Here is a 24767-nt window from a genome sequence, read left to right as displayed (position 1 = left end):
TCCCTGCTGCCTCATGAGCACAGACTGTCTGACTGACCTCCTTCTTAAAACGGGACATCTTCTCCCTCCTGCAGTGGTCCTGCTCACTGCGTGTCCTGAGCCAGTACCCCCTGAGTATCTGTCAGTGGTCGCAGATGCTGTTGGTCCCGCCTGGTATTTTTGGAAACGCCATTTTCACGGTTTCCGGGTCTGGGCCCCACTCTCACCTCAAAGGTAGTTTGCCTCACTCAAGAAGCTCTCTGCAAGCAAAGAAATGAACACTGCTCACAGTGCTTGTGCTTGGTGCTTTCCCAGAAAGCACGGCTCTGCCTTGGTACCCCTGGCTAAATATAAGGCCAGATTCCAGTTCTTTGTTGACCACCCAACATTTTCTTTCATTCATGGGTTTTGTAGATTCCATCCATCATTCGAGTCATTCCGCTGTCCTGTCTCCTAAGCCATCAGCAACCAGTGCACCTCGGGGGGTTAAGGCCGAACCCAGCAGCAACCCCATCAGCTTGCCAGCTCCCCAGAACCCCCCCCCGGAGGCCAGCCAGGCCCATCCAGGTATGCGACAGCCAACATGGCAGGAGCTCTGTCTCCTCTCTCTCAGCAGCCTGTATGACTTTTCTTCAGGGACGAATGTTTCCCCTGTCAGGGGCTTCTATGCATCAACCCCTAGACGAAATCAAAAGGCCATCCTAGTTCACCAGTTGTGTCTGCATTTTCTTTGTTTTAAATATTTTAGACAAATCAGAGATCTGCAACAGACTTTGATCTGCATACCAATTTTGACCAGGAGTTGGTGAATCATTTTAAAGTAAACATTTTCCTTTGTTTCTTTCATTTCACTCTGGGGAGCAAAGAGGCAAAATGTTTCTCCCAGGATTATAGTAGCCACAGAACAAAAAGAAAGTCACTCCTACTGCTCGCCTGTAGGCATTACCCATTTTATCTGTGTGGTGAGCCTCTGCAGCAGCTCAGGATGCTTCAGTGTTCTACAAGATGCTGTTCACGTTGTTGTAATGCAATTACATATGATCATTCATGGATTTATGAATAGCTGGGCAGCCCTTGATATGTACATAGTGCGTATCCTGCAGCCAATTGGAGGGGTACATTTCATTTGCCTGCCCCAACCTAATCGCCAGGGAGTGTGCTGTTCAGTTAGAGCCCTGCACCAGTGATGGCAGGGCAAAGGCAAACTTTGTCCTCGCCTCCTACCTCTTGCCACCACTGGCTGGCTGCCTTCAGTGTGGTTGGTGGTAAGGTGCCTGCAGAAAGCAAAGTGCTTTCCTTCTGCTGCCCCCGTCTCTCCAGAGAACAAGTCAACCAACATCTTAAGAAGGGGGTGTGTCTGACTCTGAGCTGGGGTTTAAAGTTTCTGGGCCACAGTAGGCAGCTGCTGGCCCAGGAAGTCATGGGGAAAAGCTATTTGCCTAGCACTATAGACATATCTGTAAATGCTTTGGGGTCAAACAGAGCAGAAGGCCAGGGGTTTTAAAATCAGAACACTTCCCTGAAGGATGCCTGGCCTATGTTGCTTGGCAACGTGGGGGTCCTTGCAGCGCTGTTCTGTGAGCGTGTCAGCATCCCGGGGTGAGGGATGTGATTAGAATGTATTCATTGTCTTTTACGGGAGGCATTCTCCGCAGGCCAGTCTTGGTTTCTGCTCCCTCCATAGGCTACCTGCCATATAACTGTTTTTAGGAAAGAGGAGACAGATTCAAACATCAGAACATCCCAGGGTCCCTAAAGACCTGTCCGTAGATGGCCTGCATCATGGTCATCTGTGAAGATTTATTTTAAATGCAAATTTCCAAGCCCTCCTCCCAAAGTTTGTGACTTAGTAGATCAGGGCCTGAAGAATCTGCATGTATTAAGAATTTTTCCTAAGTGATTTGAACGCCCAGACAGGCATGCAAGCTACTGTGTCTGAGTCACTTCACCAAGACCTTTATTTTTCATTTGGTGAATGAACCCATGGATTTGCAATTCTGAGGTTTGTTTCCATGAGATTCTTGAATTACATGCGTGAGGAATGCACATTTCCCCGCAGTCCTAGCCACTCCTGCCCTCCTCAGGGTGAGCCCGCATGCTGTCAGAGGGGTTCTAGGTGTAGGGAGTCTTGTCAGAGGGGCAAGGACCGACTCATGCCCAGGGGGGCTTGGGAGCATCGAGGCACAGCCGTCCTGACCTATCCGTGCCTGGGATAGCTGCTTGGGGTACAGTTATGCCACCATGCCTTAGAATATGTATGCCGGATATCCCTGGCAAGGGAGAAGGCGGAGGGGTCAGCTAACACTGGGTAACAATGCTTGCCCTTCGCCTTGTCAGCCCCACCATGCTGAATAATAGCCACCCCCCAGGGAGACATCTGGACAAGAAATAGTTTCATCTTCTCCATCTTTTCCCCATTCCTTTCTCTCACTTTCTTTCTAATGACGTGTCCCCTTTCTTCCCAACTCTGTGTTTCTAGGCCTTCATTTTCCCTCCATACCCACGCTGGTTAGCCTTCCCCAGGCACCAATGCCCTCAGCTCCACCCAGCTTCCTGCCTTTCAGCCCCACTGGCCCTCCCCTCCTTGGCTGCTGTGAGACACCCATGGTCTCCTTGGCAGAGGCTCAGCAGGAGCTGCAGATGCTGCAGAAACAGTTGGGAGAAAGTGAGCACTTCCTGCTGCACGTGTGTGCTTGGGCATGGCAGCCCCACCCTGTGTGGCTCTGCATGGCTTCGGCTTGGTGGCAGAGTTTTAAAAACGACATGGGGTGTGCACACCGCCAGGGGATGATTGACGGATGGCCCTGCTTGCTTTTTTTGGAAATATATTTACTGTTGTCTTTCTGGTGTGTGTGTGTCTCATCGGTTCCTCAGGCCCTAGACCTGCTCCTTTCCCACTGCTGACAGTGTGGGTTGCCACCAAGTATGCTGAAGGCCTGACACGCCGGTGACGTGTTTGTGGGCAGGGCAGGGTACAGGTGAGAGCTTCTGGGCCTTGCCTATGCGAGACAAAGTGGCCACTTTTCCGGGAATCCTTTCCATCCCTGTGATATTCTCCTGCTGTGAAAAAACGCTCTTTATCCAGTTCAGATCCTGACCTCATCAGGTTGAGGATTCAGGTGACTAAGCCTCTCTTCCTACAGCGCAAGGGTCACTTACCCCTGGACAGGTGACACGGGGATGGCTGGAACTGGAAGTACGGGCTGTGCTACCTGATTGTAAATTCCGTCCTCTGACTTTCCAGAGATCACTGATCGTGTCAGTGACGGACTATGTACAGTCATCTTTTTGGAATATATGTCGGAGCTGGATGCCTCATCATAAAAACTGTGTGTGTGATCAATTATAGCTTAGAAAAAAATAAAACCCTCACATGAGGAATTTGCTCTCTAGTAATGCTTAAAAAAAAAAAAAAAAAAACCTAAAAATCAGTTTGATGTTACCTTAAAACCACATTCTGTGCCTTTGGGAAAAAAAAAAAAAAAACTACTCAGGCGAGCCAAAGACTGATGGTAAGGGTCACCAGGCACAATGTCCAGTGACCTAGGACCACAGCCAAGAGTTCACATACCTGAAGCCCCCGTTGTCATTTACCCCAGCTTATTTCTTTTGTCACCCCTGAAAATGAATACACTGTCTAGTCTACTCTGTCCTAGTTTGATTCCCAGAACCAGTTAGATGAGACCCTTTTTAGGACAGTTTGTACATCTTCCATTTTTGCAGGCAGTGAAGTCTAGAAGACTGCCTCTTGCGTATCAGAGCTTTCGCAGGTGTAGCAATCTAGGCTTACCCAGCAGCACGAACCTGGTCTCACCTGAGCCTCACGCCACTTGTGTGATAGGTAGAGCCTGAGCAGGGAACTAAGTCCCAGGGAAGTGGAGCTACTTGTTGAAAGTTACTAGTAAGAGGGAGAGATGGGCTTGAATCTGGGTCTTCTGCTCCCAGGCCTGTGTTTCCATGATACTTTCTCTGTCTAGATGGTTTTGTTACCATCCTGCTCCGAGCTAAGCTCAACAAATTCTGAAAGCCCCTTGTAACAATCTTTTCTCTTTCTCTTTAGAGATCAGTAGAAGGTTCTGATGTCTCTGACCTAGAACTTATTATTTGAGCAATTCTGGAACCAACAGTTGATGGAGAACAAATTTGTCCCATATCAAAATGGCAAGAGTGTGCTCTATCTTACTTTTCCTTTACCTTTCCATATTTGTGATGCCTTTGTCCAAAAGGAAAGACAGAAGGAGATATCTGTGCATGAAAAAGGGTCTGGGTATGATATGGGTTGAAGTCCTATCTAGTCTGAGCCACTGACCAGAGTTTGGATGGTCCCAGCTTTGGTGAACAAGATTATAGCCCTGTCTTGTCTGTCCGTCCTGAAGCACAGTCCTCTCTGAGGAACTACAGCTTACCGGCGTTCCTTGTTTGCTTTGAACCAAGCTTCCACGTGGACAGTGGTGCATGGCGGCTTCTTAGGTAACTGTGGGGCAAAGATCTCCTTGTGCTAGAGTCTGTCTGGTGTCTTTGCATGGTTCAGGGCATGTGCTCTCTGTTGTGTGGCCAGGGCAAACTGGGAACATGAGAATACTGATCGCTGTTACTGATAGACTTGGAACCTTCTACGACTTTGGTTAAAAAGTAAGCTATCGAGAGCCCCTGATTTCCCCCTTTGCCTTGTGTTGGGCTGGGGAGGAAGGGGGTGTGAAAGAGGTAGGAAATAACATCTTTACTGAATCCCAACTAAAATTTAGATGCTGAGGGGCACGTGGGTAGCTCAGGTGGTTAGGCATCCGATTCTTGATCGCAGCTCAGGTCTTGATCTCAGGGTCGGGAGTTCAAGCCTCACCTTGGGCTCCACGCTGGGCATGGAGCCTACTTAAAAAAAAATTCAGATGCTGACATTTTTCATCCCCCTCTTTAACTCCCAATGATCCTAATGAACATTTAGTATTTTGCAAATTGGGGAAGGAGAGACCCATGACAGTATTTCTCAAATTTTGCTGCCTATTTGAATCACCTGGGATGATTTTAAAACATCCAGTGCCCAAGCTATACCCCCAGTTAAGGCAAAATCTCTCGGAGGTCCAGGCATCAGTATATGTTTGCTTACATTTTCCAAGGTGATTCTAGTATATAGCCAGATTTGAGAACCAGTTACAAATGGAGATAAAAATTGACAAGTGCCAATTGCATTATCCCCTCAGAGGAGTTTGGCTTGGTTGGAGGGAATGATGACCTCTTCCTCTGTGCTTAGGTCGAGCTACCTGTTTACTCTGCTGCGCATGCTGATAATCCCTGAAAGAAAGCAGTCTTCTGAATATGAATATCCTAAACTACAGTCCTGCCCACCTCTCTGTGTCTCTCCCACGGGCTGAACTTCTTTTTACATAGAAGCAGAGATGATCTGGCTCAGGGGAAGGCCCGTGATTTCCTAAGATCTATGAAAGTGTCAGCCTAAGTTAAATGAAAGGTCCTACATCCCTCCATGGATGCTAGCACTGAGCACATCTGTGAATAGGAATGTGCTATATCCCCTGAAACGAGGACTGAGTTCTCTTTCTGGAACTTTCCTGGACTCTATCAGGAGGAATTATAGTAGAAGGCAGGAGTGGGGCCACTGGACTTTTCCTTTGTGTACACCGGTGACTTTCAGCTACTTTATCCATCCTCTGCCTCTTGGTGTCTCATGCCAGCAAATACATGGGGTGAAAGCTACAGCCTATAGGTTATGGTCTTCATCTAATTGGTATTCTGCAATGGACTGGGATCTCCGACATCGCGCATGTCCCCTTTAGTGTCCATTCTTAACAACCCCACACTTCTTGGCTGGCCCTGCCCTTCTAATCCTCTCTTCCTCACTCCGGTTTCTTTCTGCCCAGGTGTCAGCACCGGCCACCCTGCTTCCCCAGCTGCATTGCCAAGCAACCATTTAGAAGCCAGTTCTTCCCACTATCTCAACGCCGCCCAGCCCCACTCTCCTCTGAGGGGCAGCACAGAACTGGGCAGAAGCCTGGAGCCCAGCTACCTGGGCAGCAGCAGCCAGTGGGATGTGATGAGGCCTCAGAAAGGGAGTGTATCAGGCGACCGGTCCTCAGGATCCTCTGTGTGTCAGCTTAACTCCAAACCCACAGGTGAAACACAAAGCCGGGCAGGTCAGCCTGTGAAATGCAATCTCATTTAGAGTCTACCCCTCTCCTACCTGGGCAGGGGCATTTTTCATTTCTCTAGTCCCCAGCTCACACAGTGGGGGTAAAATGAAAGGGTCCTATCCGTGCTGGACCTTTCTAAGTGCCCCCATTTGGCCTCCCTGCCCAGGGCCTCACTGCCGTTCAGGGGACTGGGAAAGTCAGGGACCCGATTGTGCTCTCACGTTCATGTCATTAACCACATAGGAGAAGTTTATATTCATGGACTTTTTCCTCATGCCTCCTCTCTGAGGCTGGAGGAAGTGCTTGATGCCTCGTTAAAGAATGTTCAGTCAAGAATCAGTCAGAGGAACGGTATCAGGGTAGAGTGAGGTCTTCCCTAACACACTCAGGAGAGAAAGTCACACTCAGGTCACCACACCTTTCCAGATACTTCAGTTATTTTTCTAAACCATATGGAACTCCCTCACACTCACCAGTTACACTGGTCACTGCACACTTTTATTTAAAACTCCGTCACACTTTGGGGTGCCTGGGTGGCTCAGTCGGTTAAGCATCTGCCTTCGGCTCAGGTCATGATCTCAGGGTCCTGGGATTAAGTCCCCCATCGGACTCCCTGCTCAGCGGGGAGCCTGCTTCTCCCTCTCCCTCAGCCCCTCCCCTCACCCCCGCTCATGCGCTCGCTCGCGCGCTCTCTCTCTCTCTCTCTCAAATAAATAAATAAATTTTAAAACTCCGTCACACTTACTGTGTGTAGGAGGAGGCCACGGGGGCATGCTTCGCGCTGGGCTGTCCTGGGTTTGAGAGCCAGTTTACTCTTTAAGTGAAGTCACTGTGTTCCTGAGTGCCCACGTGAGAGAATGCAGTTGGTGGAAGGATGGGGATGTTCAGGGATCCTGCTGAGGAGCCACTGGCCGAGCCCCATCCCCACCTGGGCCCCACTGGTGACCAGGATTCCCTATCTCCCACCTCCTTCGTGTCCTGGCGGGATGGCTGCAGGGGCTGACCTGCTAGAAGAACATCTTGGTGAGATCCGGAACCTGCGCCAGCGTCTGGAGGAGTCCATCTGCATCAATGACCGCCTCCGGGAGCAGCTCGAACACCGGCTCAGCTGTGCAGCCCGTGGGAACGGTAGGAGAGGCCCAGAGCCCGCCACTTCTGTCACGACTGGGGAACTTCTGAAGGGAAGGCCCTTAGGCTGAGCGGCACGTTTTTCAAAGCACCTGCTAGGCTTTCCTCTACTTGCTCCTTCCACACAGCCCGGCAAGGCGGGTGGGGCAGGTCCTCTAATCCTCACTTTGTAGATAGACTGTAGCGAAGAGAGAACTTTACTCCTGGCAGAACTAACAAGGTGTGTCCGCAGAGTGTCTGACTTCTCATCCCATCCTTAATCTGCTCGTATAAGTGCCTGCTGACCTCTCCGTGCCTTGTCGTGGGATCGGCAGGTGGTAGAGCCAGGTCAGCGGGCGCCCTCCCCCAGCCACTCGCCGAGGTGGCCTTTCTCCCGACACTGTCCTCTCAGGCTGCTGTCGCTTGGAGGCCGTTCCCCGTACACGCCCTTGTCCTGCCCGCAGCACACCTGCTGCTATTGCGGGGCAAGAGCCCCTGGAACCGTTGCAGCTAGGGCACGTGGTGGGGCCCGCACAGAACCCACGGGTAGGAGGCCCACAGAAACCAGGCACTCGGCCCACCAGGCTTGGGGGTCAGGCCTCGAGTACCCCCAGGCACTCCTGCTGGGTTGGAACAGTATTTCTGCAGGTACAGGACGGGTGGCTTCTTGAAAGCATCTGTTACCCAAATGTGTAACGTGTCTGCCCGCACTTCCTGGGACAGGATCCACCTCTAATTTCTACAGTCCTGGCCTGGAACCCACACCTCAGCTCTACAACGAGAACAGAGTCCTTAAGGAAGAAAACCGGAGCCTTCAGGCTCAGCTGAGTCATGTTTCCAGAGGTGGGTGGTAAAAGCCACACACTGTGCTCATTCCGGGTCCCTTTCCTCCTGGCCACACCAATCACCCCTTGAAGTCAAGAGAAGAAGGTGGATATAACAGCCAACCAGATCTGCCAACCCAAAGTCCCATGGCTGTTCTCAGTCTAGAAGGGGCTACTTCCTGAGAGGTCCCAACCATGGGCCCTCATGCTCCAAGGCTCTAGGGAGAAAGATAGCTCTAGGAAATCCACCACCTCTGTGCAACCCATAGACGTTCAGATATTCAGTCATTAGTTATGAAACTGGATACCAGTTAGGTGTCTGTTCTACTTGCCCAGACTTTACCACAGCCTCGTGTGTCTCCCCCAGTACTGAGCTGCCATCCCCGTCTCCCACTACCTTCCCTCCCTTACCCACTCTGGGCTCCTCTCTGCTTAGGGATCCTCAGGACTGTGTGTCTGGAGGCACCAGCCAAATGTCCTCCAGAGCGTTCCCAGCACTATTTGATGGGCATCCAAGGGGGGAGGGGGTATCATTTCCTCTGGGACCTGGGAGCAGCTGACCTTAGTGTCAGTTGACTTGATCAAATCAATATATGATCAATAACAAATTATATTTATCTGCAAATATTTATTGACTAGCCATAAAAGACTAATAGTTTCCTAAAGGATTAAGCCCAGAATGAAAGAATGCTTGTGGAACAGGAAGAGAGACATCAAGTCATATTTCTAAATTTGCCTCTCCAGAGCAGGAAGATGTGAGGGGAAAAGGTCACTGATGGGGAAGTAATGAGAGGTCACAGATAAGAGAGAAGGCACAGCTGCTAAACCCCCATTGCAGCCGGGACAGACTAGCACAGACCTCCCAGGGGAGAAGACACTAAGATGTGAATAGGCGCAGTCGGCCAGGCCCGGGGCCTCCCCTCGGACGACTGACAGCACCTGCAGCCCGATTCTCAGAGTCCCTGTCCATAGTCTCTGAGAAACCGTGCAGATCATTGGGATGCCACAAGCCCAGAAAAGAACAGATGTCCCCATTTTCAAATTGACGAGTATAATATATTCTAAAAACCGTAGACAAGAAATCTTGATGTTGGTCTTTGGCAAAATTCAAGAATGGATTATCACACAGAGGGTGTGTGAACTTAGAAAATAGTGAGCATTAGAAACCACAGCGTTTTGGGCGCCTGGGTGGCTCGTCGGTTAAGCATCTGCCTTTGCTTCAGGTCATGGTCCCAGGGTCCTGGGATCGAGCCCCCATGTCAGGTTCCCTGCTCAGCGGGGAGTCTGCTTCTCCCTCTCCCTCTGCCTCCTCCCCACTGCTCCTGCTCTGTCTCTCAAATAAATAAATAAAATCTTAGAAAGGAAGGGAGGAAGGAAGAAGGGAAGAAAGAAGGAAGGGAAGAAAGAAAGACCACAGCATTTTCTCTAAAAGCAGGGTAGACCTTGTAGACCTTATGAAATCAGAAGATCAAGGGCATTGCAAAGATGGAGGCTCCACATTCCCCAGGGCGTGTGGATGTGGTGAGCTGACACCCTCTGCCTCCCCAAGCAGCTGCAGAATTAGCTGGCCTTCATGTTGCCTTAGTTCTGTGTGTCAGGATCGATGAGCTTGGGCTCCTCTTCCTGCTGACCTCTGGCCCCACAGTATAAATCCTCCTGTGTTCCACTCACCAGAGCGCTCCCAGGAGACAGAATGCCTGAGGGAGGCTCTGCTGTCCTCTCGAGCCCGGCTTCAAGAGTTGGAGATGGAGCTGGAGCACCAAAAGGGGGAACGGCAGCAGCTTCTGGAAGACTTGAAGGAGAAGCAGCAGGAGATCTTGCATTTCCAGGAGGAGCGCCTGTCCCTCCAGGAGAAAGACTCCAGGTAAGAGGGAGCCCAATAAGAAGGAAGGTGGCCCTGTTTTCAGATTTAGAAGAAGGGATATTGGCAAGTCAGGTATTGGTGCCTTTTGGGACCCTCAGTTTCCCCTCTGCTATTCCTGATTTATGGATGACTTTGAGCAGAAGGAATGACTTCTCTGGGAATGCCTTTTTCACTCCAAAGTTGGGAGAGTAAAACCCTATTTTAGAAGGCTTCAGCATTATCAGGGGCACCTGGGTGGCTCAGTTGGTTAAGTGTCTGGCTCTTGATTTTGGCTCAGATCGTGATCTCCAAGTCCTAAGAACGAGCCCCGTGTTGGGCTTGGCGCTCAGCTTGGAATCTGCTTGGGCTTCTTTCCCTCTTCTTCTCTCTCCTCTGCCCCTCCTACCACTTGTACGCACACACTCTCCGTCTCTCTCAAATCAATCAATCAATAAATCTTAAAAAAAGAAAAAAAAGGTTTTCAGCATATCAGATCCTGGAGAAAAAATGTTCTCATCCTTCCAGTTAGTTTAAGGATATTAGTCTCACCGTAATGGAGGAAGCATCCTCACCAACCGTCATGCGCATCCCCGGCATAAACCCTGTAACTGCCGGTCACCGTGAAAAGAACACTGTAGGGGCAGTAAGAATACGGAGCTGTGTGTCTGCTCCCAGCTAACGTAGCTAATGGCATGACTTCAAGCAAAGTTACTTCACCTCTCAGAGCTTGTTTCTACATCTGTAAAATAAAAGGAAAGGTCTTCATGGCCCCTGGGTTGACATGTCGGGCTAAAACACCATGATGCAAAGGCAGGCTGACAGCAGGTGCCCTGGAGCGGCCGAGGGGCGCTGGCCACTCAGCAGGCCCTTGCTTCCCCCCTGCAGGCTGCAGCGTAAGCTGGCCCTCCTGCAGCAACAGTGTGAAGATAAACAGCAGCTCTTCCAGTCCCTCCGGTCGGAGCTACAGATCTACGAGGTGCTTTATGGCAATTCCAAGAAGGGGCTGAAAGGTATGTGTCTCCCGTCCCCCCTCCCCCATGAGCTCCCTGCCCTTGCTTAGGATCCTGGTGAGGTCTTTACCCTGGGAGTTGTAGAGCTCTGGAAAGACTTCTGCCTCGGAAACTCCCAGCCAGGTCTAGGGCTGCCAATAAGAACAGAGGGGTTCTCTCATGCGCAAAGCCCAGGGGTTGGTGACATGAGCAAGATCCAGCTGAGACATCCTTAAAAGTAGGCCACAAGAGTCCAACTCTGCCTACCTAGATGGCCAGGGAAAAGCTGATAGAAGTCCAGCTTATACAGTGATTTTTTTTTTTTAATTCAAAGAACTGTCCTGATGGCACCATCAAGTGAGAAGGTCTTGAATATTGTGACTAATACAGATTGACCACCCATGCAGCCAGTACAGTGGGCAACCTGCTCCCACCCTGACCCATTCCCCAGGGAGAAAATTAAAAGATGCAAAACATTTACAGAAATACCTCTATTAGAATCTAAATTTCAAGCCTGGATTTAAATTTTAAACCATTTTATTTGAGGACTTTTGCCACCTGCTAAAATACTGATCTAACGTTGGAGAATCTTCTTCTATTTCCCCATTGCCGTACAAATGGGAGAGCGTATTCTAAACATCAAGTTAATAACTCCAACCAGGCTAGAACAGAGGACTGATGTCAACATGATAAATTTAGAAAAGATAAAAAAAAACACCAAAAAACCTTGAGCTTGATTAAAATTATCAGTGGTAGAGGTACAGGATGGGAAGGCCTGGCTCTCTAGCCATTCGTGAGCTTGAGGATGGGGAGTTAGTTAGAAACCCACTGGGACAAGGAACTTGTAGGCAAAGGTTGCTACAAAAGCCAATTCAACCTGAGACCGCAGTAGGGTAAGAGTGGTGTCCATATGAAGTGACCATGTCGGAAATACTGTTAGATTGTGGGGCACCATCTTGTAAAAGGGACATTGGCAAACCAGGGAACATAGTGAAGACAGGGACCACCATGCTGGGAGACCAGAAATCTTGAGCTGTCAGAGAAACTAACCAATTTTAGGCCTGGAAAAGGTCACAAGGAGAAGAGAACTGGCTTTAAATATTTGAAGAACTATCAGGTGAAAAAGAGCTGATGTGTTTGGTGTCCTTTTAGAGGGCTGAACAAGAGTCAAAGGATGAAGGGCAGTGGAATTTGGACTTACATAATTTATGTCTTCCTTACCCCTAGAGCCTTCAAGTGATGGAATGGCTAGTTTGTGAAGGAATAAGCTTCCCATCCAAGCCCTCTTTAAACAGAAAGGGATGACTTGTCAAGGATCCCATAGAAACAGCTCTTGCTTTGGATGGGATGTTGGCTCTCTCAGCCTTGCAGTTCTAATTTTTTTTTATTTTATGTTTAAAAATTCCTTAAGCAATATGGAATTTTCAACATTCAGCCAAATTTGCATTTTCATAAAACCTGATTGGATTTCCTAATTTGCTGATGAGAAGGTGAACCAGAACTCAAAGAAGTATCAGGCGCACCGCAGCCTGAGAGAATAGTTTATGTGCGCTCATGGGAGCATCGGGTCCAACCTGCCTGTGGGAGAGCTTTGTATCAGGGAGTGTGAGAAGTCAGGTCAGTTGATGAGACAGCTGCCGGTATGTAGAGGACCAACGAAGTACGATGAAAGTTTACATTCTACATAGCAGGCCATGGAAAATGAGTGTTTTTCCAAGCAAAATAGGTACTTGATGGGAACAGAACTCTCAGACGGTAGGACTGGTGGGACACGCTGGAGTCAGGAGACGTTCGAATCAGGGAAACCCACTGAATGGGGGCAGTTATAGGGCATTTACGTGAGGAGAGTCTGATATAAAGTGCTATTGGGAAGAGAAAGAGGAATGGATAGATGGACAACATTTTTTAAAAATAAGCAAAACTTTGTGAGAATTTGGATGTAGGGAAAGAAAGATAGGAAAGAGCTTCATGGAGCTTTGGGGTTAGTATCTAGAAATCACTTCATCCTGCCTACATCTTCTTTCATGCCTTTCTCCCTTCTTATAGGTGTTTTAGGAGTCATTTCAAAGCTACTACCACTAAAGCCCCATAGTCTCTTATCCTTAATTCTATAATCCTGTGAGAACCATGAATTCTGTGATATCTCTTTCATATACTCATTTGGTCACAAAACCTATCTGAACTGACCGAAAGGGTATTCACAGTCTTCACTTCCCCACTCAGTGATAATGTTCACCCGGCTCATCACAGAAATATGAATGTGGGTGGCTCAGTCGTTAAGTGTCTGCCTTCGGCTCAGGTCATGATCCCGGGATCCTGGGATCGAGCCCCACATTGGGCTCCATGTTCTGCGGGAAGCCTGCTTCTCCCTCTCCCACTCCCCCTGCTTGTGTTCCCTCTCTCTCTGTGTCTCTCTCTGTCAAATATATAAAATCTTCAAAAAATATATATGAATGTGTTTGACTAAAGGCCTGTGGCTCAGATGCAACCCTATGCATGCACTACATGATAGATGGTATATGGATCCTATTGCCTTCCTACACACCAAAACAAATTCTATTTTTTGAAATATATTTGGCTTCAAGGTTTCAGATAAGATATGTGGTCTTGTAAAATATTGCTTACCTCTCTTCATCCCTGGTATGAAGAAACAGACTGTGTGTGGCAAATGGAGGTAAAAAACAAAACAAAACATGGCGAAGTAGAACAGTTCAGTGAGTTGTGACCCCCAGCCTCTAGCAGAGACTCCCATTCCTACATGCTGTCAAAGGCCTGGTGCCTCCTCTCCTCTCCGAGGTGACTCCTGAGCATGGAGGCATCAACTCTCCTTCTCCATCATCTCCTGCCCTTCTGTAGCGCGGTGCTGACCCCCTATCTCGGAAGACCCCACTCTCTGACCTGTAGCACTAGGGTTCCTGTGGAAGTGGACTAATAATAGGCCTTGACCCCACCTGCTCATCCAAGGCTCTCCAGATGCAGGTGGGTCACATGAGCCTCAGGGAAATTCCCGTGTGCGGTCTGTCTCACTCTGCGTGCCAGGCCCCACACGGGCAAAGGGGCAGCTCCGTCCCAGATGTGTTGCCTGGGACCCTGAGAGGACAGCGGGATCCCGAGCCAAAAGGAGTGTCCCAGAGGAGTGTTCTGACAAATGCTTGGAAAGCTTGGATCCCAGCCACCAGACCAGACCCCTCCCCTCTCTTCTTTCAGCTTCCACCCGGGATGCCGGGCACCAGGTCCCTTCGAGCAGTGACTTGAGCCAGCTGGTGGCAGAGATCCGAGCTTTGCGAGGGCAGCTGGAGCGAAGCATCCAGGTGAACAACGGTCTGCGACAGCAGCTGGAGCAGCAGTTGGACGGTGAGGGGGGCAACGCCAGCCTCAGCCCCTCCTCCGCCAACCAGGAGGACCCTGGAAACAAGCAACCGCTCTTCCATGGTGGGAATGACAAGGGGACCGGGACAGCCGTAGCCAGGGGGGCGGGGGCCAGGACGTCTGTGGTGGAAGGGACCGGCTTCCCTCTCCCACACTCCTTAGGGTCCGGGTGAAATCGCAGACGTTTCAGTGTCCAGCCTGGGGCGAGGGGGCGGGGTTGAGGGTCCCAGCTCGCTAGGGCTCCAGACTCTGAGTTTGTGCGTGCAAGTTGCTTGCCTTGGGCAAGGTGTTTGAAGTCCTCGGGTACTTAAGCCTTACTTTTCTCATCTTCAAGATGAGGATAATAATCATATATATGTTGTAAGGCCATTTGGAGCATTAAGGGGAATAATTTACAAGTGCCTGACACGATAAGGATTGCTCCGCAGTTAACAGCTGTGTATGTTAGTATCTCTTCCTTGTATTTGTGGAGTGCTTTAGAATTTACCATGCGTTTTCAGGGCGCCTGGGTGGCTCAGTCAGTTGGGCGATGGCCTTCGGCTCAGGTCATGATCCCGGAGTCCCGGGATCGAGTCCCGCATCGGGCTCCCTGCTCAGCAGGGAGTCTGCTTCTCCCTCTGACCCTCTTCCCTCTCATGCTCTCTCTCTCTCATTCTCTCGCTCTCAAATAAATAAAATCTTAAAAAAAATAAAAAATAAAATTTACCATGGGTTTTCAAACAATTTTTCAAAGTTTTTCATCCGAGAGGTAAGGGAGGGTTTACTCTCCGTATTTCAACGTGGGAAAACTTCGGCATTGAGACGTTAACTCGCACACCAAGGTTTGCGACAGCTGAGACCCCACCCAGAATTCGAACCAGCTGTTTTGGTTTCCAGCCCCCGTCCTTCCTCCTCACTATGCTCTGTCTCGGTGTCCCTGGCCTTCCAGATCCCCATTCCTTGGTGGGAGGGGAACTCAGCTGAGTGGAAGCCGTTCCTGTCCCGGAGGCTGTCATCCCCTCTCCTGCTTGCCTGCTCTCTCCCTCTCTTCTCAAAGTCCTTCATCCAGCCCCCTTTGCCTAGCTTCTATCTGAATGTTAATACTGCCACCCCCAATCTTGACACACTCAGATCAACTTCGTCTTCTTTCTCTTCTTCTTCTTTTCTTTTTTTAAGATTTTCTTTATTTATTTGACAGAGAGAGACATAGTGAGAGAGGGAACACAAGCAGGGGGAGCGGGAGAGGGAGAAGCAGGCTTCCCACTGAGCAGAGAGCCCCATGCGGGGCTCGATCCCAGGACCCTGGGACCATGACCTGAGCTGAAGGCAGATGCTTAACGACTGAGCCACCCAGGCGCCCCTTTTCTCTTCTTTTTTTAATTCACTAACTCCTCTCACCTCCAGGGCCCTATTTTCAACTGTATTTCAACAGGAGCCATTTCTGCTCAGGATTATCTAAAGCTGAGCTTTCAAACACATTCCTGCCTGCTTTTCCTGGGGCATGTTAATCCTTAGCCCCCCCCCCCCCCCCCCCCGTCCTGGGCCTGCGAGACTTTCACTGATGAGATAATGACCTCACTTGTCAAATGAAGGTGATGCTTCCAAGATCCTGTGTTGTGGCCATTAGATAAGAAGGTGTCACGTGGACTGTGGCCCGTAGGAACTGCCGGGCTCCACCCAGGCTGCCGTGATGGTTGTAGTGTTGTTATGACCCCTCACTCTGCCCTCCTACCCGGTGCCCCCACGACCCCAGCCAGGACTCAGCCCCAGCAACTCCACCACTGCTTCTGCTGCTCATCCGCCCAAGACGCCTGAGCTAGAGAGCTGGTTCTAAGCCACCTCCTGAGCAGGATTGTCCCTGTCTCCTCTCTTTTCCAATTCCTCCGCTGTAGGATTGCTGCCTGGTCTCCAGGAGGGTGTCTCTCGCCCGCCACACCTTCTCATCCTACTGCATTTTTTCTAGCGCTAACTCATCAGAACGGTGATTGGAACGCTAGTTTAATTGCCCACAAGTCCATTCATCCTTTGATTTAGTATTTTTGACACATATACTATGCATATGGGATGTGGAAATATTGGGACTCAGAGCTGATGGCCAAGAAAGAATTCTTAAGACATTTTTGGTGCAGGGCGCCTGGGTGGCTCAGTTGGTTAGGCGACTGCCTTCGGCTCAGGTCATGATCCTGGAGTCCCGGAATCGAGTCCCACATCGGGCTCCCTGCTCAGGAGGGAGTCTGCTTCTCCCTCTGACCCTCTTCCCTCTCGTGCTCTCTATTTCTCATTCTCTCTCTCTCAAATAAATAAATAAAATCTTTAAAAAAAAAGACATTTTTGGTGCAAAAAGGTTTTTATTACAGCACGGGGACAGGACCCATGGGCAGAAGAGCTGCGCTGGGGTTGTGAGGAGCCGTCGGTTATATACTTTGGAGTTGGGGGAGGCAGAGGCAAAGGGAAGTTTCCAAAAGGACTTTAATATGCTAAAGAAGACTCAGGGGATACTGGAGGCCTGGCTATTGTCAAGCTAAGACTGTTTTTCCCTCTAGTAGGTCATTAAGACAGTTGGGAGCTCCTGAAGTAACGTCTTACTCTGCCCGCCTCAAGTATTTGTCCCTGGGCTGCAGGGTGTAAGGACATTTAACCTTATCTACATCTCCTTTTGCCTTTGTTCTCCACATCATAGGTGTGCATATTTATACTTAGTTACAAGGCAGTGTATTAGAAATTGCACACATAATTATATTCAAAATGCAGGTTAGAAAAATGCACCTAACAATTCTTCAGACCAGAAGTTGCTTCTCATGGAACACATTAAAGGAACATGTTCTTGTTCCAAACTAAGGGATGTGTTTGCTGTTGCTTACAATCATGGTCTGGGAGTGACGATGATGTAAGAGACAAACCACACTGCCTTAGATCTCTGCTGGTGAAGACTAGGCTGTGCATGGGTTTGGTGAGCAGTGCGTTCCAGGGTTCTTCCAGGGTTCCTGAAAATTGTTTTTGTCTTTACGCCCTAGACTCCATTGCTTCCCCTCCAGTACGAGATGTTGGCATGAATTCTCCAGTGCTCGTGTTCCCTGGCCCTTCTCCCGCTGCTCCTGGCTCAGAGACCGCCATCTTCAATAAGACAAATGGTAACTATGGCAACTGAAGGATTCAGGGACTGATGATATAAAATTACCAATGCAAGTAACTTTTGGTTACTAATGGACACATTATCTGATTGTAGAGATTTTTTTTCCCCCGGGTCCCAAGGTCTTCAGCCCTACTCATTCCACCTTCTGTGGCCACCTTTCTTGCCATTATTCTTCCTCTTGTGGTTTTTCCTATTGCTCTGTTGTACTTCATTGTATGGTGCTCTCTCCCTCCTTGAAAGTGCTCTCTGTGTCCAGCTTAATTTGTCTGTGTCTTCTCAACCGGAAATTAAAAACTTTCTGTTAAAATCATATTTGTCCTGGATATTTCATTTGTCAATAAGGATAAAATTTGCCTCCTGGCCATTTTATCATTATGAGTTGATGTAAGAAAGATTATAAAAATGTAGAACCCAGAAATCTATGGACTTCATACCTCGCTTGTACTTTCCCAGAGTGCCTTTCCTGTTCCTGGCCTCTTTCAGTAATTGATGTCTATTTTAGAATGGACTGGACTGAGGATATGCTTATCACTGTGGATTCTGTGTTGTTCTGGTTTTGTTTTTCAGAGCTGGATTTGGATGCTTCGGCAGTAATGAATCCTCCCAAGCTGGAGGGCGAAGCTACTGATGGTTCTTTTGCCAGTAAACATGGCCGCCATGTCATTGGCCACATTGATGACTATAGTGCCCTACGACAGCAGATAGGGGAGGGCAAACTGCTGGTCAAAAAGATAGCAGCTCTTGTGAGATCAGCCTGCACCTTCCCAGGCCTTGAAACTCAGGGCACAGAGGTAATCACGTTGTAGATCTTAGGTGTTCCTTTTTCCTCGTGCCCTTTCTCCTTCTGATCTGAGCTCCTTCTCCCACTGCACATCTCCCACAGCTGAGGCTACATCTTCTGCTTATGCCCAGCCAGGCCTTTCTTCTCCATCCCCTATTTTCACTATAAACTCCGCTCTGACTGATTTTTCCTCTCAGAAACACAGAAGAGCTTGAGGAGCATTGTCATCCTCATCTGTAGAACATTTGCTGAGTATTGGCTTATGTGTGGTGCTCTACTGAGCACCCTTTGTTCGCTTATTATCTGGTCCAGTCACCCTGGCACATGGTCATCTGTGGGCAGAGTAAAACCACTTAATCAGGTGGCTGGAAATTCAAGATTTGCATCCAAATGGGCCACATGTTGTAGAAGGGGTGAGAGGCCTGGCAGCCGTGGGATTTCTCTGCGCAGACTGAGCAGGGGAGGGAAACGGGCAGTGTGCCTTCTCAGAGTACTTCCCTGTTCAGAGGACAGGTACCAGGTGCTGCGTTCTCCAAGCCACTGGAGACGCATGGACATGCAGGGACAGCCCTGTCCCCCAGAGCCCCCAACCCAGAGAGAAGGCCACACATCCAAGTAAATAAGGACAACAGGGGCCCTGGGCTCAGGATCAGAAGCCATCCTCTGAGTTGTGAGGGCACGAACACAGAAGGGGTCATTGTGCCAGGCAAGGAAAGTCACAGGGGCCTAGAGGAACCACTAGGGGGATACGCAGGTTCTCGGGGTGATGGAGGGTAGCATTCCAGGTAAAGGGAATGGCATTTCAGTCCTTGGAGCTACAAATAGTTCAGCCCAGCTGAAGCAGAAGGTATGATTTAGAGATGTGCACAGGGGTGCCAGGGCAAAAATCAGGGACCTTAGACCCGAGAGCACGGAGCAGGACTAGAAGCTTACAGAGAGTATGACAGAAGCCGGAATCTAGTGATTCTTGCAAGTTGGAGGTCACTGCTGAGGTGGAGATCCGGCTTCCAGGTTAAAAAAGGGTTTCACAGGGTCAAGCAGGCCCGTGACTGTGCCTCACTCACGAAGGAAACCTGAGCCCTGTGCTGGGGGCGGGGGGGCGGGAGAGAGCGATCTCTCAGCCTCGGTGGTACCCAGGGCTATATCCCCTCTCCCCCAGGTGCCCGGCAGCAAAGGCATCCATGAACTTGGGAGCAGCGCCCAGGCCCTGCAGCACACGCTGGAGGAGTCGGCCTCCCTCCTCACCATGTTCTGGCGAGCGGCCCTGCCCAGCTCCCCCGGCCCTGCCCTGTCTGGCAGCACGGTGAGTGGTGGCCTCCTTCACCGCTTTTGCCCTAAATGCCATTCTGCCTCCTTGGTTCCACAAGTCCTAAAGGTCAGGAGCTAGACAGCTGAGTTGGGACTGAGGGGCCTTAGGGGAGCGTCCCCAGGGGAAGACCTGTCATCTGTGGTGGTGGCTGGCAGTGCAGCTCGGAGGACATCCCTTCTCCACCCCCCCCACCCCCCCAGCAAAGAGGGAAGGACAGAACAGGGAGAGGGTAGACGCATGAGAACCCCGGTGACCAGGAATGTTCAGGTTCTTTCACTTTTGGAACTTAGCTGAGCTGAAAAATTTAGGGACCTGTGAAAATGTCGAAAACTCCTTTCCCCATGCCACCCCCACAGAATATGACCAGCCTCCTTGAGCCACCCACTGCGTCATTCCAATACATAGCGCCCCTCCACATCTCTGGGCCAGGCCTGGGAGAGTCAGCCTCCCCACCCGCCAGGTGCCCTCAGCCTTGAGGCCTGGACTCTGGGTAGTGGGAGCCTGGACAGGAAGGCTTCTCAATTTATCCCCCACCGCCCTCCCCAGGATTCTAAGGCCAGATTAAAGTCACGGACACCTTATGGGCCCAAACTATGCCAGTTCTGAGGGAGAGGGTGTTTTGCCATCTTGAAGTTGGTCCAAAGATCTACAAAATCGCAGACTGTCTCCCCAGGCACAACATTCCCAACCAGCAAGCCTTCTCCGAGGTGCCAGGGCACTAGAACTGGTGTCAGCGCTAAATGTGAGCTCTTGTACCACCGCTGGGGGTCCTGGGGCTGCCCTGCGGTCAGTTCTCCTCAGCAGCAGGGGTGGAGGCCTGTGTCCATCTGCATGGAGGCTCCCAGGTTCTCAGAGTTCCAACCCAATGGCCTCATTCTAAGCGGGCCTCAGCTGGAGGGTTTTAGAGGCTTTCATGGAGGGACTCCAGTCCAGAAATAGTTGAGAAGATTATAGAATCCCACTTTTGATTTTCAAGAGCAGCAAAGCATGGGGTGCTTTTAGGCCTTCTGACCATTGACAGAGAGACCGTTTCCCTTCCCCAGGGACAGTCCATGAAAAGGGAACTTCTGGAACTGAGAACCAAACTGTCCAAACAGGAGAGTCTCCTTCAGAGCACAGTGGAGCGTCTGAAGACTGCCAACCAGCAGAAGGAGAGCATGGAGCAGTTCATCTTCAGCCAGTGTGGGTGTCCCCGAGCCAGGGGATGGGAGAGGAAATTAGGGGTGGGGGGACTTCCAGACTCCCCACTTGTGCTACAGATGGACCGTGACCAGAAAGACCGGGGGGGGGTGCAGACCGATGTAATGTCCCCAAACGTCCTGTGCCATGAGTAATTGTAGATGCAGAGGAAGGGGCACTGGGTGGCGGCAGCAGAAGACCCTGAGCTGGGCGACCAGAAGGATACCCTTTAGAACACACCAGGCAAGTATGGGCCCAGCTGGTCACTTCTGCCTGTTGTGCTGTTTTGTTGTTTCAGTGACCAGGACACATGATGTTTTGAAGAAGGCAAGGACTAATTTGGAGGTAAGGAGACCATTGCACCCGCCAGAGCCACAGAACCCAGGCCCAACCCATCCCATATCCATCCCCACCTACCTTCAGAGTCTGCGACGATCCCGGACCCACTCTGACCTTCCCGGAGAGGATTTCTGGTCCACTCCTAGGACTCAGGTCCTCACTAAGTGTCCTTGTAGCTTCGTGCCCCATCACCTCTCCCACCCCAGTCTGTCCCCTGCCATCTCCTCTCCTTGTCACATTGTCACCCTCTCCTCACCCCACTTCTTCCCTCCTTTAGGCCAAGTCAGGAGTCCGACGAAAGCAAGTGAGTTGATTCCCAAGATCAGAGGACATGGGGAGTCCACCTCTGAATTAGCTTCCAGGAAAGGGCTCTGGGACCAGCTCTAGTGTTTCCTGTAGCTCTTTTCACTTCATGAAAAAATAAACCCCAGATGCGATCGAATCGGTTGATTCCACTGCACGCTCTAGCGGCAGAGAACAGCAATTCAGTTTTGATCTTTCTTTTTCCAAAGAAAACCATTGGGTCTTCTTGAACTAAAAGAGAATTTGATAATAAATAAAAATGAAACTTGAAGGGAAACATTTTATGTATATAGCAGCTATTCTGTACGTTTACTTCAAATACTAACCCATTCCCTAGCAAGTAAGCTGAAGTGTGGCAAATGGCTTGTAAATCAGAAACTAAACCTTTAGGTAAGGCACCAGGGTGGCTCAGGCAGTTGAGCATCTGACTTGATCGTGGCTCAGGTCTTGATCTCATGGTTGTGGCTTCAAGCCCAGTGTTGGGCTCCACACTCGGCATGGAGATTACTTAAAAAAGAAGAAAGAAAGAAACTAAACCCTTCACTTGGACTTTAAAGCTCTGCCGTAAGCAGTTGGGCCGATTCCTAGGAATGTTCCTGATGGAAACTGAGAGAATGTTGATCCCACAGTATGAAAATGACTTCATGACTTCACCCTCCTTTTTTGGGGGGCGAATTCCCTTTTGTTCTTCTCTGATGATTCCTTTCTTTCCTGAGCCTGTTTAGAAGAACACATACAAGATGGCCTCTGTAAAGCCTTATTCCTGTCCCAGCAAAGGTAACCCAATAGTCCCACACACCCACTGGCTTCCCCTTGTTCGGAAGTTTCCTCTGCACTTCCCAGAGACCAATGGAAAGGGCCCGAGGCCTGGGTTCTAATCCCAGGCTTGTCACTAACTGGCCCTGTGGCTGGCCCCCTCAGTGTCGGTGAGCCCGCCGGCCCTCATCTGTAAGAGGGGGCACTAGACGTTGGGGGGGTGGTTCTGAGCTCCCTGCTGATGCGGCCCCTCCCTCTCCTCATTAAGTAAGTGGGACATGAACTTAACAGGGGACTTCTCTGCACAACATTCTCTCCTTCCTACCACAGGCTTTTTTTTTTTTATTATTATATTAACCACCATACATTACATCATTAGTTTTTGATGTAGTGTTCCATGATTCATTGTTTGTGCATAACACCCAGTGCTCCACGCAGAATGTGCCCTCTTTAATACCCATCACCAGGCTAACCCATCCCCCCACCCTCCTCCCCTCTAGAACCCTCAGTTTGTTTTTCAGAATCCATTGTCTCTCATGGTTCATCTCCCCCTCCGATTTACTCCCCTTCATTCTTCCCCTCCTGCTATCTTCTTCTTTTTCTTTTTTCTTAACATATGTTGCATTATTTGTTTCAGAAGTACAGATCTCTGATTCAACAGTCTTGCACAATTCACAGCACTCACCATAGCACATACCCTACCCAATGTCTATCACCCAGCCACCCCATCCCTCCCACCCCCCACCACTCCAGCAACCCTCAGTTTGTTTCCTGAGATTAAGAATTCCTCATATCAGTGAGGTCATGTGATACATGTCTTTCTCTGATTGACTTATTTCACTCAGCATAACACCCTCCAGTTCCATCCACGTCGTTGCAAATGGCAAGATCTCATTCCTTTTGATGGCTGCATAATATTCCATCCACAGGCTGTTTCTACATGGGCATGTTTCATACTAAGCACATCGGCTCCTGGGAGGTCACAAAAGCCATCATTTTGCTCCAAGTGAACTGGGGAGTGAACTGGCCCGTGAAGAGGGAATGTGGGATCTGGGCACCTGGTGTGCAGTGGCTCTGAGCAGGGCCATCACCCGCCCGAGGTGGTGGGGAACTTTCCCTCTCACCTGGTGGCACCTCGGGACGGCGCCCCTTGCCCTGGGCGCATCCTTCTGTCAGGCTCTCTCTGAGCTCCCGGCTCTGCCACCGCCCAGTGCTCACTGCAGCTCAGGCAGCCACCAGCAGGCCCTGATCCTGGACTCTCACCTTGTTCTTTTTGTCTCCAGGTGAAGTCCCTAAGGGCTCTGCCGTACACCCCAGTCTTGTGACCCTTGCCTTCCAGGAGCCACGCAAGAAGAGGAGCCGCCAGAGGTCTTGCCAACAGCAGGAAGGATGGGCCTGCCCCCCTTTGGTGCAGATGCCAATCTACTGAGGAGACCTGGATCCCACTCCTCCACACCTGCTGGAGGGTCCAGGAGGAGTCAAGAGGCCGGGCCGGTGGAGGAGGGCGGAGAGCAGACAGCCTCTCCTATGGCTAAGGGACACCATCCGCCAGGGGCTGCTCAGCCCCGCACTGAGCAAACACGCACAGTCTGTAGAGGAGCTCGTGACACTGCTTCTTAGTGCCGCACTGGCCTGGGGACTGGCAACGGCCACTTCTCGCTCCAGCGCCCGTCCTCAGATGGTCAGCTCAGGGGACACAGGGCCCTGCTGCCTACAGATGGGACACCTGGTCCCCACACGGGAGCTCTTCGGCCCGTTCCAAAGCCCACGAGTGACAGCGGTGCCCTGAGGGCCAGTGGGGCTCAGCCAGCACGACCCCCAGATCCACACTTCCCCGGGGCCAGCTCAGCCGGGTCGCCGTCAGGCTGGGTGTCAGTCTACACCGCGGCTCCTGAGTGCTTTGAATGCACATGGCCAAAGCGCTGGCTTCCCACGCACCATCTCCTGCTTAGCCTAGCACCTCCTAGTTCCCTTCTTTTAGGATCTCCAAAGTGTGGCCACCTCGCTCTGAATATGCTGTCGCCTTGCATCACCCTAACTCCTCTCTGGGGAACTGGGACTCGTGGCCAGGCCAAGCCCAGTGAAAGTCATGTGTAAGACAAACCGGTGATCATTTTGAAGTGGCACCTGAGAAGCCTCCAGTTGTGGGAAAGCCTAGTCTGTGTCCTGACAGTGCTTTAGAAGGCATGTACGTGTGTATAAATGTACCATAGATATTTATATATGTTGCTATAGTGATATGTTGAGGGCAACATAACTGGTGGACAGGGTCTGTTAGAGGAAATGAAACACGGTCTTTTTGGTGGCTATGAAAGGAAAATGTGTATAAAGAAAAAAATCATTTTTCCTCACCTGCTCTGTTTCTGATTTCGGCACCAGTCTCTAGGCTGAGTGTGTAAGAGTAGGAAAGGCACACTGTCCCTAAGAAGGTCATAGTCTAAGACTTGGAGTCTAAGTTTAAAAGAAGAAGTCTTGCCTTCTTCATTTTGTAAAAATCCCCAATCTGAAAATAGAAGAGAGTGGTTCTTAGATTTGGAGAGCCTTAGAATCAGCTGTGGGGATCAGAGAAGCCACTTCCTTGGTCCCAAATGCCAAGAGATTTCGTTGGTGTGGGGCCCCACAATGTGCATTTCTTACATAAATACCCCAGGTGATTCTGATGCGGGTGGGCTGCAGACCACAGCTGAAAACTGTTTTTCTCTAACACTGACCCAAAAGTATAAATAGTTTTCTT

General features: G+C 50.2%; 1 protein-coding gene across 20 annotated transcripts in view; it reads left to right on the top strand.

The window, feature by feature from the left end:
* The window catches only part of PDE4DIP (phosphodiesterase 4D interacting protein), a 215902-nt gene extending 191518 nt beyond the window's left edge, over positions 1–24384 (top strand). For 5 of the 20 annotated variants that reach the window (XM_073896032.1, XM_073896040.1, XM_073896044.1 and 2 more), the window contains 14 exons: positions 394–546; positions 2459–2644; positions 5853–6104; positions 7119–7250; positions 7953–8072; positions 9728–9917; positions 10782–10906; positions 14093–14317; positions 17248–17364; positions 17934–18157; positions 19307–19450; positions 20500–20638; positions 20934–20980; positions 23317–23493. In XM_073896032.1, the coding sequence (XP_073752133.1) occupies positions 394–546; positions 2459–2644; positions 5853–6104; positions 7119–7250; positions 7953–8072; positions 9728–9917; positions 10782–10906; positions 14093–14317; positions 17248–17364; positions 17934–18157; positions 19307–19450; positions 20500–20638; positions 20934–20980; positions 23317–23358 (2096 nt within the window). In that variant the 3' untranslated portion in view covers positions 23359–23493. Of the gene's footprint in view, positions 1–393; positions 547–2458; positions 2645–5852; positions 6105–7118; positions 7251–7952; positions 8073–9727; positions 9918–10781; positions 10907–14092; positions 14318–17247; positions 17365–17933; positions 18158–19306; positions 19451–20499; positions 20639–20933; positions 20981–21251; positions 21279–22002; positions 22055–23316 lie in introns of all 20 variants that reach the window. The other 15 variants (XM_073896042.1, XM_073896041.1, XM_073896029.1 and 12 more) reach the window with 7 other exon arrangements.
* Positions 24385–24767: the final 383 nt, after the last annotated feature.

Source organism: Callorhinus ursinus, unplaced genomic scaffold, assembly GCF_003265705.2.
Source record: "Callorhinus ursinus isolate GAN/ISIS: 27379988/994484 unplaced genomic scaffold, GSC_fseal_2.0 scaffold9, whole genome shotgun sequence".
NCBI lineage: Eukaryota > Metazoa > Chordata > Mammalia > Carnivora > Otariidae > Callorhinus > Callorhinus ursinus.
Note: the sequence above shows the minus strand (reverse complement) of the source record. Positions and strands in the feature narration are given on the sequence as shown.